Raw genomic sequence first — 14,815 nt, 5'->3', positions numbered from 1 at the left:
GACCAGGTTTGGATTAGGGTTGGTACAAACATTCAAACTTGGTCTAATTGAGTCACTGATTGGATTTGGGTGGTTTAGGTTTAGGTCACAAAATGTGATTTGGGCCTGTTGAATGTGAAATCTCATGTGAATTTCTTCATATTTTAATCAGTTGTCAGTTGGAGTCAAAGATTAATTGATACGATTTTGATGGTCAAAGGTCAAAGTGACCTCAAATGAGTCAGAAAAAACAAAATTCATTGAAATTGAGGCAAACAACCTTAGTATTTAATTATACCAGCAAATGTTTACTCCTTAATAATGGTATCAGAACTGGCTCATATTGGTCATGGTCTAATAAGAAAGAAAAGGGGTTTGTTCTCTACTGAGTGCAAAGCCCATTAATCACCAATAGAAATGTTTTTTAATGTCCTGTATATAATGTAAATTAACATATATCTGTGTATGTTGGTGAACGTAGCCCAGGGTAGTTTTCAGTCATCATAAGACTCTTACAACTGTCTCTGGTCAGCAAGTCTGAAAACATCAGGTTCTTGCTGTTGATTTATCAAGAGTCATTTGTGTCTCATGATGTCACTACACCCGACAGGAAAATATTTTACACTAAACACCAGCTGCTGATCACAGCCACAACAAAGCAGCTGTACACTGAGTACATATCCACGGTGCATTTTCACACGGCTGTACATTTCCTCACTGTCCGCCTCCCACAGTTTCCCACAGCTTCTATCTTTTATCTAAACGCTCTTTGTCTTGTGATTTCTCACCGTCGTCTTCTTGTGTCTGATATGTGACATTCAAGGCTGTATGTGAGTGTGATTGTGTGTGTGTGTGTGTGTCTGTGTGTGTGTGTGTGTTTACATGAAATCTGCATTAAGTGTGTGTGGGTACTTTTGTCAGCATGTGACTATTCCTCTGGGGAAACATTTCAGGGGGAAAATAATGTGATGGTTACATCCTCTTTGATTACACATAGATCTGCTTCTCCTCGCTGAAATGGAGTAATATAATTAATGTCTGGTTTTCGGCAGCCACAGGAAAGCCTTTGAGTCACCCGCATTTTGAGGACGAAAGAAAAAGTGGTTTCACTCCCAAAAGAATGTTAAGACCTGTGCAGTCGCTGTGTGTCTCCGGATGGAGGTCATTTCATATCCAGATAACCTTCCCGACACCGATCCCATTAACTGGACTTTGCGTATTTGCAGATATCGAGTACCGATCCGATATAACTTGTATAATGTATTTTAACAGGTGCATACTGCATGGAAGTGATTTCTACAATTGTTGTATGGCTTTGCTCAGGTTAAACCCTTTGAAAAACAAATGCATAATGAATTACATAGAATGAATGTCACAGCATACAGCACATGTCACTGTTTTACTTGTGGGACTTTCCAGTGTGAAAAGTTGCAGAACTGCTGTGAAAACAGTACTTGCCAGCGGCAGTTCAATGCAATTACTGTTTTGGCGTGGCAGGCAGCTTGGCGAGCTCACGATGTTCCACGATGTGCGCTGTGAAGACCGCTACCAGTAGAAATGAAGCTGCCAGCCAGACATAAAATGATCAATGGAGCAAAAGCACATGTTGTGTGTCTGAATCCTCCGAGAAATATTTAATAGATAATAGTACAATTAGTTCCTGAAAAAATGTTGTGCTGAACCGTCAAACGTAGCGCACATCGTGTTCCACGTGAAACAGCCTGAAGAAGTGAAATCGGAGAAAAGAAAATTCCAGCTCTTATCGGGGTGAAACCTATATCTTTTAAAGACGTGGCGTCAGATTGGTAATTAGATTTGTGTACCTGTCGATACTTGGCCCGGCGTTTTCACCAACATAAAAGACTGTACCTGGTACCGGTATGGGAACACCTCCAGAGAAAAATCATAGACATCTTTACTTACTACTACTTACTTACTACTTGCTTCTTTGATATTTCTTCTTCACATCCCTTTGTTCTGCTTGTATCCTCTGAAATACTCATTGTGTTTAAGCCCAAGGCTGCTTAGTTAGTCACCAGAACAAATACATCAAAACAATCTGCTTCTATTCCAGTGAGGCTTTAATGAAGACTGACTCAAACTGAGCACCTCGTTTTACCTTCAAGGACAACATTATTGTGTTCTCTCAGATTGGGCTTGTTTTTATCATAGGTCAAATAAAAAAACTGCATCTGAATAATACAATGAGCATTTATGGTTCAAAAGACAAATTAAGTCATATGAAGACCTCACCTTGGACTCTGTTGCATTCTGATTGACATCTTTCTCTATTTGAACAGTAACTCATGGTGTGTGTGTGTGTGTGTGTGTGCGTGTGCGTGTGCGTGTGTGTGTGTTCACCTCACACAGCCCCGTTCCCGCTGATCTGACCGTGAGACAGAGGATGCGTCTGTGAACCCAAAAGCCCCTTAAACACTCAAATGCTCTCAGTCTGTTGTTGGTTGGGGTAGCAAGCGACACAGTGAAAGAGAGAGAGAGAGAGAGAGAGAGAGAGAGAGAGAGAGAGAGAGAGAGTGAGTAAGAGAGAGAGTGTGTGTTGGTGAGCTCAGAGCAGGGATGGGGGGAGGAGGGGCTCTCAGACTCCACAACAACGAGAGTGAGGCTGTTGAGGGGAGAGAGAATGCGGCAGAAGGAGCGAGCAGACTGTCAGTGGCCAACTCTGGGAGACAGGGATACAGACGGATTCACTCCTCTTCTTCTCTGGCTCTTCCCCTCTCTGTGTGTTTGGTTTCATTGCTTCTATCACTCTGAACACCTTTGCTCTCAATCGCTCTCTGCCTCTCTTCCTCCAGCTGCTGATTCCCTCTCTCCCTGCAGTCTTTATTCCTCTGTCCTACATCCAGACTTGCTGCTCTCTCCTCTCCCTCCTCTTTCTAACCTCTGACTACCTGACAGTGAGCTTCCACTTCTGTCATCTCTCCTCCTCATCCTGTTTATCTTTCCCTCCATTCTCCTTTTTCTCTCTTTTTATTTTTCAATCTCTTTGCACTTGTCAGTGATCCATCTGACTTTGTGTGCCGTGAGGATGCCAGTGTTAGAGGGGCTCTGGGGCCCAGATCTCAGGATGCGAGACTCTGGTCATGGCGTTGGGGTCGATGTCGGGGTCTGTCCGGACGAAGACCCCGGCTCGCCAGTGTGGGGTCCTCTCAGGACACCCCCGGTCACCTGCGGAGGCCTGTCGCTGGCCCTGGAGCTGCCCGCTCTCATACGGCAGCTCAGGGCGGCCTGGAGGGCACGCAGGGGAGGCCCCCGGGGGTCCGAGAGAAGCCAGGCCAGCTCTTGGGTGGAGGCAGATAAGGAGGAGGAGACCGAGGAGTTGAAGCAGGATGTAGAAGACAGGAGCGCAAATCTGGAAGGTAACTGACCCATAATTCATGTCGAGTACACAAACATGTACAGTAAACCTTATGAGAGTAATTTAATTTAATGTGTCGTGTTTGTTGTTTATTTCACTTTGACTTAACAGCTTTGTTTTCTGCATGAAAACACATTTATGGCAGGAAGCAGAGAGTGTGTGTGTGTGTGTGTGTGTGTGTATGCGTGCGCAGTTTTACGCTGTGTTTTTGGGAACATTTTGTGCCGAATTTGTTGTTCAGTTGTCTCTTGAAAGATTAGGAAAAGTGTGTCTGACCTTGCATTGTTGTGATCTTTGCTTTTGCCTTTGGATATGTGACTTTTTTTCAGGAGTCAGAATTGACAAATCTGTGTGTTTGTGACAGATTATCTTTGACCAGTGCACCTCCGGTCGCACGTGCAGGTGTTGGTTTTAAGCGATGGCGGTCGAGACGACGCAGCCCTGAGGAGATCAGACGGCTGGGTCAGGGTAGATGGTGAGATGAGGGAGGATTTGGGCCGTAAAGCCAGAGTGTGTCCGTTAAAATAAAGCTGTGTAACCATCTGCTGAGCCGCAGCTGCACTCTTGACACTGACGTGACGCCATCAGTCGACCCCCTGTCCGTCTGTGGGCTAGAGATGCTTTGTTGAAAAATACTGTCTCATATCATTATCACTGTTAATATCAAAATGACACAAGGACTGACTATCAACCGTTTTTTGATCATCTCATTTAGTGATTTGAGTATTTGAGTTTCATAAACACGTAACCAGCTGATCCCCCCCCCCCCCCCTAAAAAACAGAAACAAGGTACAGGGAAATTCTTTGCTGTGCCATTGAAGAGATGATTCATTCTGTCGGGAATTACCTTTGTGCATGTACTGAGTCATCAGGTGGAAAATGGACATCGTATGCTGATGTCACTGCCTGTGACCTTCCCCTTGAATCGTGATGATCTCATTCCTTTGACGACTCTTCACAGAAGGTGACAGTCTGTCTGCTCGATATTTGATTTCACCCTTAAGATCAGAGAGACACTTTGTCTGCGGTGATAGTGACTCATTCTGACGTGTTACAAAGACTGAAAAGATCTAAATTATTATCCTATATTTTTTTATACAAAAGGGGGGTTTATCGATCATAACAAAGCAATGGAGTAGGGAGCTCTTTAAGGTCGGCAATTTCATTTGATTAAATAATTTATTCAAACAATTTTTGAAGCTAACAAGCCAAACTATTTTTTTACTATTTTCTGGTAATTTGATCAAGCAAACTAGAAGGATAGTCAGTAGCGTGTAGAGCTAATACCTTCCCCAAGGCCGAACAGTTCCCTAATGAAACCATATTTTAGTTTATTCTATACCTTATTATATATTTCACCTTAACTGATCCAAAACACTTTTAGAAAGTCTGTGAACAAAGTATTGAAGACCAGACCAACACACATGGAGGCCAATGTTTTTAAACATCTGACCGTCCGTCACTTGGATAACAGCGGATTTTAATGCAAACACACGGAGAGTGAGTTAACTGTGTCTGGAGGTTCCTGGCAGCTCGATGCACTGTATTTTTTCATATATCCAGATAAAGCAGCAGCTGCAGGCAGCAGAAAACACCCTCTGCCTCTGTGAGTTTAAAACGTGTTTGTATTGAAGTGTTGGCGCTACATATGGCAGCGGCGTGTCTGACCGTCTCTTTCTGAGAAGGAAAACAGCCCGAAAGCCCGATTTGTGCCGTAAACACCCAAAGATTCAGTGAAGTTGTGTGTGTGTGTGTTTGTGTGTGTGTGTGTGTGTGTGTGTGTGTGTGTGTGTGTGTGTGTGGTGGTGGTGGTGGTGGGGGGGCTGTGTGCCAAGTGTGCGATCGTGTTTACGCATTTGGAATCAGGGATTATGGCTCATTTGCAAGTGTCTGTGTGGGTGTGTGTCTGTGTGTGAGTGCGAGTACACGGAGTGGTGTGTGTGCATCCCCGCTTCTTTAAACACCCTTTAACTGATTCATGTCTTCATCCTAAATGACCCAGTTCTGCTCAGCGTGGAGACAATGACCTATTTACCGCACCGAGAGTTAAAAGAAGAGGAAGGGAAAGAGGAGGAGAAGAGAGGGAGAGGAGGGGAAGACGAAAAGATGGGGAGAGGGATTGTTGTTGTTGAACAGGAAGGAACAAAGGATGAAGGGGGATCGTAATGTAGAGAGAGAGAGAGAGAGCGGAGGATGTAGAGACGGGATCCAGTTCGGGAGGAATGAGGGATGGAGTGACACATAAAAGAGAAATATGGAGAGATAGCTGGAGTGAGGGAAGTGAGCCAGAGGGTGGAGAGGGAGATAGAGAGATGAGGGCGATGTGTGTGTTACTGCAGTGTTTTTTTTCCAGATGATGTATTTCCTCCTCTCCTTCCTCGCCAGCTCACGGGATAAAAAAAAAAAAAAAAGCAAAAGTAACAAGGTTTTTTCCTCCTTTTATTTGCTGGAACTAGGCCGGCAGGGGTCTTGTGCTCTCTCGCTCCCACAGCCTGAGTCACTCGCCCCGAACGGTTTATATTTGTTTGTTAGACTATGAAATGCATAAATAGGGAATGATGCCACTTCTCCACTGTATGTTTTATGTATAGCCTCCTTGTCCCCACACAGAACAGGGACACATGCACTTACCAGAACCACGGCACTTGCCTGTAAAACCCACACTTGTACAGCAAGGTCTGGAAACCCCTGGTGGAGTTACAGCCGTGACTCCAGCCCCATTAACAGGTAGTTTAGCCGGGCCTGTTCCCGGCAGTCCTGATGTGATGTGGCAACCTCTGGGACATAATATGCTCCAGTTCCTCACATCTGATCTGTAAATTATTTAGTATTCCCATAGTTTTTAGTTTATTCAAGCGTAAAATGTAATGCTGTTTGCTCTGACTTGGCTCTACACTTTAAAAACAAAAGTTACTTAAAGTGACAAGTTCAATTTTTCTAAATCAAGTTTAAAATACAGTAAAAACATCTTATTTAATATATAAAATGAAAATTGTAATCTGTTCATTAAAATATTGGGAAATTATAGATTTACAGGGTTATTCAACTGCTCAAAGGTCTTAATTATTAAATTTCATTGGGTTCCATGTAAAAATATGAAAATCCACACATCTTATTGCTGTATACATGTGTTTGTAAATGTATCTGTAGTCAAGAAAAAGCTGTAGAATAATATTTTTTGACTGTAATTTGACTGAGTGCATAAACGTCTCTCACAAAGTTAGTATTTTTAGTCCAGAAAGTTATCCTCACTGCTCAACTCCAAATAGAATAAGAAAACGCTTCTGACTGTGTGTGCTTTTCTTTACAGTGTAGTTTTTGTTTTGTCTCGTTGCTGGCTGGCCTCACGGTGTGTGGAGTGTGCATTTTAAACAGAGGCTCAAGGATCTGTTGTTTCTGTTGTGCTCCCCCTTTCCATCTGATTGCTGCTCACACCGCGAGAATTAGAACCCACAAGGTCACCTCAGGGACTCGAGACGTTTCCCGTGGAAAGAATTCGTATACTAGACAAAAATACTTAATATCCTTTTAGGAGAAAATGCGTTGTCAGCATGTCAGGACTACAGTACATTGGCCTCACGAGCGTGTGTACGAGTGACACACATTTCCTATTCTATTCGTAGAAAACATTTGTCAGCGGTTTAAATTGTGGATTCATGTTTTACAATCAAACTCTTTAAACAGAAAAAGCCTTGTTTTGTAGAAGAAAACTACTTTTCTGTGAGGGCACACAGATAATCTTTGTTTGACATGAAGAAAATCCAACGATCACGCTGCTGTGTGACACCACAGCGAAAAACAAAAATAATCACCGCAGGAACAGAACATACGCAGAACATCCCAGCAGCGATTCGATAAATAATCAAATGTCCAGACACGCAGCACAACAGCTGCAGCGTGGCATGAAATCGATTCTCCCTGGTCAAACTCGCACCAGATGCGTGATCTCCCGGTGATTCCGAGAAGTCAAAGATCCTCTTGTTTCGCAGCAGCTGATTTAGAAGACGACCCTCAGTCTAGATTTATGAGTGTGATGATGCTGAAAATCAGGGAACACTCTGCTCTGTTGTCCTCGGGTCACCCCGCAGGCCGCAGCCATCACCCCCTTCCTTTGCACTTTTACCCCCTCCTTTTCCTCCGCTCTGGTCAGTGCCTTCACTCACCTCCTCTAAACTCACCCCCCCCTTGATTGTTTGATTAATGGATCACGCTGGCATCTCTGCCAAAAAATGGGCAAAACAAAAACAAGAAAAACATCAAATATTGATATTTCTTTCCTCTTTGTCTCTTTCCTCTCTTTAGCTGATGGCAGACTGAGCACTGGTCATGCTGGTGTGTTGCTGGCTGAGAGACGAGGCTCCTACCCTCTGATCGAATTCCGCTGCCTGAAAAGTAAGCGCCCCCCCACACCCAAATAAAAAGACACTCGGCGAACATTAGTTGACCATATCAGTGCGGTACACTCACATTATACGTGGTTAAAGTAAACTGCTTAATTTTCTAATATTTCCAAATTTTCTCAAACTTTAAAAAGTGTTTATAGAAATGTATATTTGTATCTGCTTATACAGGGACAAAGCCAATAACACTATAATATGTGCTCATGTAAATGTGATACCTGCATGTAAGTACAGACTGAGTGAAACACCTTGTAACTTGGATTTTAAAAAGTGTTGCAGAAATAAAGATTTTTCATCTTCTTCTCATTATCATTTATCTCCTTATTTTTCTTGTCAATAAAGTGTTTTTTCCCCTGTTGTAATTTATATTGTTCATCTTCTTCTTATCTTTATTTATCCTCTTATGCTTCTTATTTTCTTTATATTTATTTCCTCAATCCCCTTATTACTTTTCCTCTTATTTATCTTCTTCTCCTTATCTTATTATTATACTTTTTTGTAATTTATCTTATTCTGTTCCTTTTTTATTTTCTTCTTTATCTTCCCCTTATTTTTCTTCTCCTTGTTATTATTTATAATAAATGAATATTCATTTCGTTCTTTGTTCACTCTCCATTCGTCTCTTAGTCAGACAGGACGTGACGCACGTGTGGAAAATGCAACTTCAAACACTCAGATTGTAAATGTGGAGGATTTTCAGAGAACATGGGCAAACGCGTAGTTAATGAGGCCACACAAACAGAAGGATATGAATCGCACCAGCTCAAATGCTTTTTCACATAAACACAAGTTTAAAGAGACTCGAAAAGATATTCAGTGTTATGATTGTCAAAATAAAAGCATCAAGCTTAGATAATAAGATACAGTCTTTATTTCTACAACAGATATACTTACAATATTTATTAATGACACATTTATCCAGCTGTTGTCATTCAGCATTTGATTATCTTAAAGCAGAACCCTTTGTGTTAATTATTACTGAGGGTTGACTGTGATGAGTTTGTATCTGAATAAAGCTCATAAACAGAATCAGTGTATTAAAAGTAGGATACTTGTAGTGAGTGTTTTTCATAAGTGGGTCACACAGTTGTTTACTTACCTGACAGAGAGTCACACACACTTTAAGAAAAACTATAAATGCAATAATCCGACGTGTATCTGTCACCACTGCACCACTCACCCACGTGTGTCCAACGTTGATCCGGTGCTGTGTGAGATCTGCTCAAAACAAACCGCGTCTGTGTAATTCCAGCCAGTCTCCAGCGAGGGGAGGTGGAGTCCGGCACCAGGAGGAAAGTCACGCGTCAGCTGAGCTTCCAGAGATACTGCCACGCCTCCCGGCTGCTCAGGGGGTTGGTGCCCCCCACCCCAGGGTCCCTACACCTGCTGGATGACGACTACCTGGGACAGGCTGAGGTAAGACGGACGCACGCTCACATGCACACAGAGGTATCCCCAGCTCAGACGCACCACATGGGAATCACACATCAGCTCTAACAACTGTCTTTGTTTTGTTACAGCACATGTTGTCAAAGGTTGGCACATGGACCTTTGACATTTTCCTCTTCGATCGTCTAACGAATGGTAAAATGACCATCCTACTGACTTTAGGACATTTTCTAAACCATGTTGTTACTTCTGTGTTTTAATATCTGTGTGTGTGTGTGTGTGTGTGTGTGTGTGTGTGTGTGTGTGTGTGTGTGTGTGTGTGTGTGTGTGTGTGTGTGTGTGTGTGTTGTAGGAAACAGCCTGGTGACTCTGATGTGCCATCTCTTCAATGTCTACGGTCTCGTTCATCACTTCCAGCTGGACATGGTCAAGCTGCACAGGTTTCTGGGTAAGCTGCGAGAAACGTGGCCATGATGGAGCTAAAATATCTCGTACACGGTTTTCGCCATCTTGCGATTTTGAAGTGATGTTTACCTTCACTTTTAGAGAAACTGTCCTGTCATCCCTCTTTATAAGCCATCTTTGGTTTGACCTCATCTTCTATTTTGCCAGGTATGGTGCAGGAAGACTACCACTCTCAGAATCCCTATCATAACGCTGTTCATGCTGCTGACGTCACTCAAGCCATGTACTGCTACCTGAAGGAGCCCAGGGTAATGAACACTACTGTATTTACACACGCACACACACCCTTTGTCACCCTGTCACTTATTCCCCAGGCCAGAGCTTTTTCTTCCGACATATTCTATTAGCTCCTTTCTTTGATGGTAATTTCTGCTCACTTTAACCCAGCAACATGCATCCACAGTCTGGATGTAAGGAGCACTTGTTTAGGCCCAGGAATCCAGAAAATAGTTTTTAGGATGAAAAACTTTATTCTTAGTGTAAGATTGAAAATCCTGTGTGTTGAGCTTGAGCCGCATCCAAAACAAGGAAAACATAAAAACATAATCTCCATACTCTACACTGTTCTCTGACATTAAGAATATGCTCTCCAGACTCTTAGATTAGCAGATTATCATGTTTCATTTGAAATGAGGGCGCGTGTCTGTGTTGCAGTTGGCAGAGCAGCTGAGCCTCCAGGACGTGTTCCTGGGTCTGGTGGCAGCAGCCGCCCACGATGTCGACCATCCCGGAGTCAACCAGCCCTTCCTCATCAAGACCAGACACCACCTGGCATCTCTCTACCAGGTACACACCACAGGGGGGTGCTGTGCATCCAAGTGTTTAATTAAGCATCAGCCAATCAAATCACGTTCAAGTAATAAGTGCGGTTGCAAGCCAATCAAATTCTCAGAGCTTCAACTGAGTCTGTTTGAAAACCCTTTTTTAATCGTAGTCGTTGTTAACAGAACACGTCTGTGCTGGAGAGTCACCACTGGAGGTCCACGGTGGGCATGCTGCGAGAGTCCGGACTGCTGTCTCACCTGCCTGCTGACATGTCGTAATAACACATACCCACACACACACACACACACACACACACACACACACACACATACACACACACACACACACACACACACACACACACACACACACACACACACACACACACACACACACACACACACACACACACACACACACACACACACACACACAAATCTTTTACAACATTTTAATATCTCACTCCTGGATTAAAGAATTGTGACAAGATGCAAATAGATTGGGATTTTTTTACAGCTGCTTTTCACTCCATGCAAACTATAAACTGGACATAAAACTGGACATAGACTTGGGTTCCAGAAAGTGAATCCAATGTAGAAGTGCTTGAAACCTTAATTCCCACAAATGACCAGCAGAGGGCGACTCCACTAGTTGCATTAAGAAGTCAGTTTCTATTTAAATCTTAAGAGAAGATGACTATTATGACACATACGTTGCGATCCTGTACTGCAAATATATCAAAAACATATATATGCAAACTTATAAATGATACATCCAATAATGTATTATCTCTGTAGGAATGTCAGAGGTCAAGGTCAGTTACAGACACCGACACAGGAGCTCTTCATTTACCATATCCCTGCAGAAAGCAGCAGAAAGTGTAGAGTTTACACCAGGACATGAAAAATACAAATATACTTCACTTACCTGGATATTTTCAAAAATGTTGCTGTTGTACAATTAGAGTTGAACTTTTGCAGAGGTCTCAACGTGACCCCTTCTGCTCTGCAGGCTGGACATGGAGCAGCAGCTGGGCTCTCTCATTCTGGCGACAGACATCAGCCGGCAGAATGAGTTCCTGTCGACCTTCAGAGAACATCTGGACAACCAGGACCTGGACCTTCAGCTGGAGTCACACAGGCATTTTATGCTGCAGGTATACTGCACACCCACCTCACAATGCGCCCGTGTTCACTGCAGGAGGAATCTGAAAGTGAATCACATATTCAGCTGTCTTTTTTTTTGTATTTACAATTTAGAAAATATGCTACCACTAAATATTCTACAGAGTTTATCCAACCACTTACCAAACAATTTCTTATTATTATAGTACTTGTGAATCTCTCTGCCCTCAGATTGCTCTGAAGTGTGCAGACATCTGTAACCCGTGTCGGGTTTGGGAGCTTAGCAAACAGTGGAGTGAGAGGGTGTGTGAGGAGTTCTACAGACAGGGTGAGTAAAGCGTCTTCTTCCAATTCTAGATTTACAAAAAATCATTTGAAAACTATTAATTGTGATACCTTTTAAGACACTTGAAGCTACAAATGAGAAACTGAATACATTTGTTTTAGAAAGTATAAAGCCAATATTGGGATCCTTGGCATTTCTATCTCAACCGTAAATCACCATGCATGGCATCACTAGACCAATTCATACATCTGTGTATATGGAACCTCTGAGTACTTTTTCAATTTTGAATGGTTGTTATCAATAGTCACAGGACAGTTCTACAACCAATCAAAGCAACAAGATGTGTGCCGTAGCAAAAAGTCACATAGAAATGTAAACAGACAGGGTGCAGTTATTTGTTCTTCTTTTAGAAAAATTATATGTCTAGTCCATTTAATACTATTATACAGAGGGACAACTTTACGTTCACTATTTTCACCTGGTTGTTGCTAACATTGTGTATGGGCCCTTTGGTGCTGATCAGTTCAATTGTACCTTCATTGTCTTTTCTCTACACATTTTCCTTGTAAATCATAATTTATTGTATTTATTAACAGGTGACCTGGAGAGAAAGTTTGACCTGGAAATCAGTCCTCTGTGTAACCAGCAGGTGGACTCTGTCGCAGCCATACAGACAGGTGAGAACAAAAGACACATGTACACCGAGGTCATTATGTGAATACATGTCCCTGATGTTAAGGACTCACAGAGAGGTGGCTGCAGGTGAGCTCAAATTCAGCATATAGGTCTCACCCTGCCTGCCTTTGCTGTGTCCTAGGTTTTATCTCCTACATCGTTGAGCCTCTGTTTGAGGAGTGGCAGCGTTTCACTGATCCCAGCCTGCTCAGCCAGACCATGATGGGTCACCTGCACAAGAACAAAGCCAGCTGGAGCCGCCTGCGACACGCACAGACAACATCAGACACACAGACGCACCCTTCTGACGACGAGCCCGAAGGAGGAGGTGGAGAGAACATCCCTTAATCTTCTTCCTGTTTCTCGGGGTGTTTTCATCTTCCTTTGTCAGTGGAGCAGAGGAGTGTTTGGCAAACCTCCTTGTTTGTCCTCCAGCGTATTTCCTCCCACTCCTGGGTGTTCACAGTGGGAGCACAGGATGGGAGTCTGGCCTGGATTAGTGAGATATGGCTCCCTCTGCTGGTGCAGAAGATTATAGCACTGCAGGGGAAAAAAGACTGGGACGAATCCACGATTGAGGAAAAAAGGACGGATTATTTTGGTAAATAGATGCCAATTTGACAAATTTACGTCATGCTCTGAAACCGTGTGAAATCTGCTTCACATTTACCGAGACGTGGTTATAGAAGTGAAAGGTAACGGCCGACGTCAGAAGAGGGATCAGCAGAGACAAATTTGCACATTGCTGCCAGAACAATAAAGAAAAGCCAAAAGTGTATATGATTCTAACAAGACAGCTGGACTGCTCTATAACACGTGCCGTGAAATATATGGATATATCGACTATAATGTGCTTCTTAATCTTTTAGATGACACATATTCAACTCATTTCACTTCTCTCTTTTTGTACAGCTCGCACTTCGGTTAGATGCTCCACGTTTGACTGAAGTGCGTTTTAACTCTGAGCACTGACTTGGTATGTCAAGGTATCGTAAAGTTGTATTCTGTTTTATCCTCACTGACACAAAGTGGCTTCAGCCGAGCCGCTGTAACTCTGATTACCAATCGTCACCAGGATGTCGTCAGCCTCCGGCTGACTCACAATTGTAGACAACACAGGCGAGAGCCTTTTTTGCTCTCTTATCCAAGTGAGAGCCATCTGTACCTACTGTGATTTACGACCACAGCTCTTCACATGCCAAAATATTCAGCCATGTATGAACCTTTTTACTAGGTATGGATACCGTGAAACAAAACTCTCTCCTACCTTTCTAACAACTCGATGGGTGCACTTATTTATCCAATAACCTCACTTTTACGAGCCTTAACTCTTGGTCTCTCTGTGAAAATACTGTTTTTTGAAATCCAGGCAAAGCTTTTCATACACGGTTAAGTTGTGATTGCCTGTTTTTTCTTCAGCCATACCAGCAGAATGAAACACTATTTGTTTCTCGTCTGATCTCTCAGCCAGTATTTGGGTCCGACTGGGTCGCACACTCAGTACCAAGGTGCCAACGTACTATTCTGATACACTCACCCACTGCTCTGTTACCTCTCTAAGGCTTTTCTATACCGCCGTCTTTTTACACTGGCAGCAGGCACTGTATGCACTGTATCTTGGGCCAATTGGTAACTAATGATACTTTTAATTCTAACATCTAATTCATTATTAAGTATCGAGTCAGTAATACAGATAAGTGTGTGCTGTTGTTCATTGTTCAAATATGTAAGAGTCATTGCCTAAAATGGTACTTAAATGTATAATCTGAGTGGTGAAACTGGTCCAGGTGGAGCTGATGCAACTTGGAACCAAGTGTTTGTAAATATTTGTTGGTCCACTTGTAAGACATACTGATATAAAACAGTAGTGTTTTGTCTACCCTCAGCTACGACAGAGGAATAACCCTGAGCTTTATGGTTATAACACCCAGTCCAACACACAGTCTATTCTACAGACCGCTCCAATATTCTGAAGCGGAAAAACCAATGATATATAATAATGAATTTATGTGAGTTTTGTTTTTTTTAAAGAGAAAAAAAATTACACTAACTTGTATTCACCTTTTCTGTGAGGTGTGGTGCAATAAAGTTAAGTCACTGGCCAAGTTGTAAGAAAGAGGCCATGTTCATATCTATCTATGGCTCTGGTTGTTTGAGTGATGCCTACATCCTGACTTTAGCACTTACTGCAACTCCTAGTATATGTAAATTCACATGCTCGTCTGGAGTGCACACTGCTGTCACTGTTTCAGATGTCTCTGCTGTAACCAGGTCACAGACTCTCTATATGAACATTCACTGTAAGATACACACTCACTTGTAGTTACCTACTGACCTATTCAGCTTTCAGTGTCGA

The 14,815-nt window shown here is 42.7% G+C and overlaps 1 protein-coding gene across 1 annotated transcript; it reads left to right on the top strand.

Annotated features, from left to right (window-relative positions):
* The first annotated feature begins 3,025 nt into the window (after window positions 1–3,025).
* LOC133024601 (cAMP-specific 3',5'-cyclic phosphodiesterase 7B-like) lies at window positions 3,026–13,776 on the top strand. Its single transcript, XM_061091751.1, has 12 exons — window positions 3,026–3,356; window positions 7,658–7,747; window positions 9,008–9,171; window positions 9,276–9,339; window positions 9,497–9,592; window positions 9,757–9,857; window positions 10,264–10,395; window positions 10,557–10,648; window positions 11,386–11,530; window positions 11,730–11,826; window positions 12,381–12,461; window positions 12,602–13,776. The coding sequence occupies exons 1-12, from the start codon at window positions 3,026–3,028 to the stop codon at window positions 12,805–12,807; spliced, it is 1,599 nt and encodes a 532-aa protein (XP_060947734.1). The 3' UTR covers window positions 12,808–13,776.
* The last annotated feature ends 1,039 nt before the right edge of the window (window positions 13,777–14,815 follow it).

Source organism: Limanda limanda, chromosome 18, assembly GCF_963576545.1.
Source record: "Limanda limanda chromosome 18, fLimLim1.1, whole genome shotgun sequence".
Classification (NCBI taxonomy): Eukaryota; Metazoa; Chordata; class Actinopteri; order Pleuronectiformes; family Pleuronectidae; genus Limanda; species Limanda limanda.
The sequence above is the reverse complement of the archived record's forward strand: the minus strand, read 5'-3'. Positions and strand labels throughout refer to the sequence as shown.

Coding starts and splice junctions, on each gene's coding strand:
- LOC133024601 (XM_061091751.1), top strand. CDS start 3,026: ATGCCAGTGTTAGAGGGGCTCTGGGGCCCAGATCTCAGGATGCGAGAC. Junction 9,172..9,275: donor ACTACCTGGGACAGGCTGAG/GTAAGACGGACG, acceptor GTTTTGTTACAG/CACATGTTGTCAAAGGTTGG. Junction 9,593..9,756: donor CAAGCTGCACAGGTTTCTGG/GTAAGCTGCGAG, acceptor CTATTTTGCCAG/GTATGGTGCAGGAAGACTAC.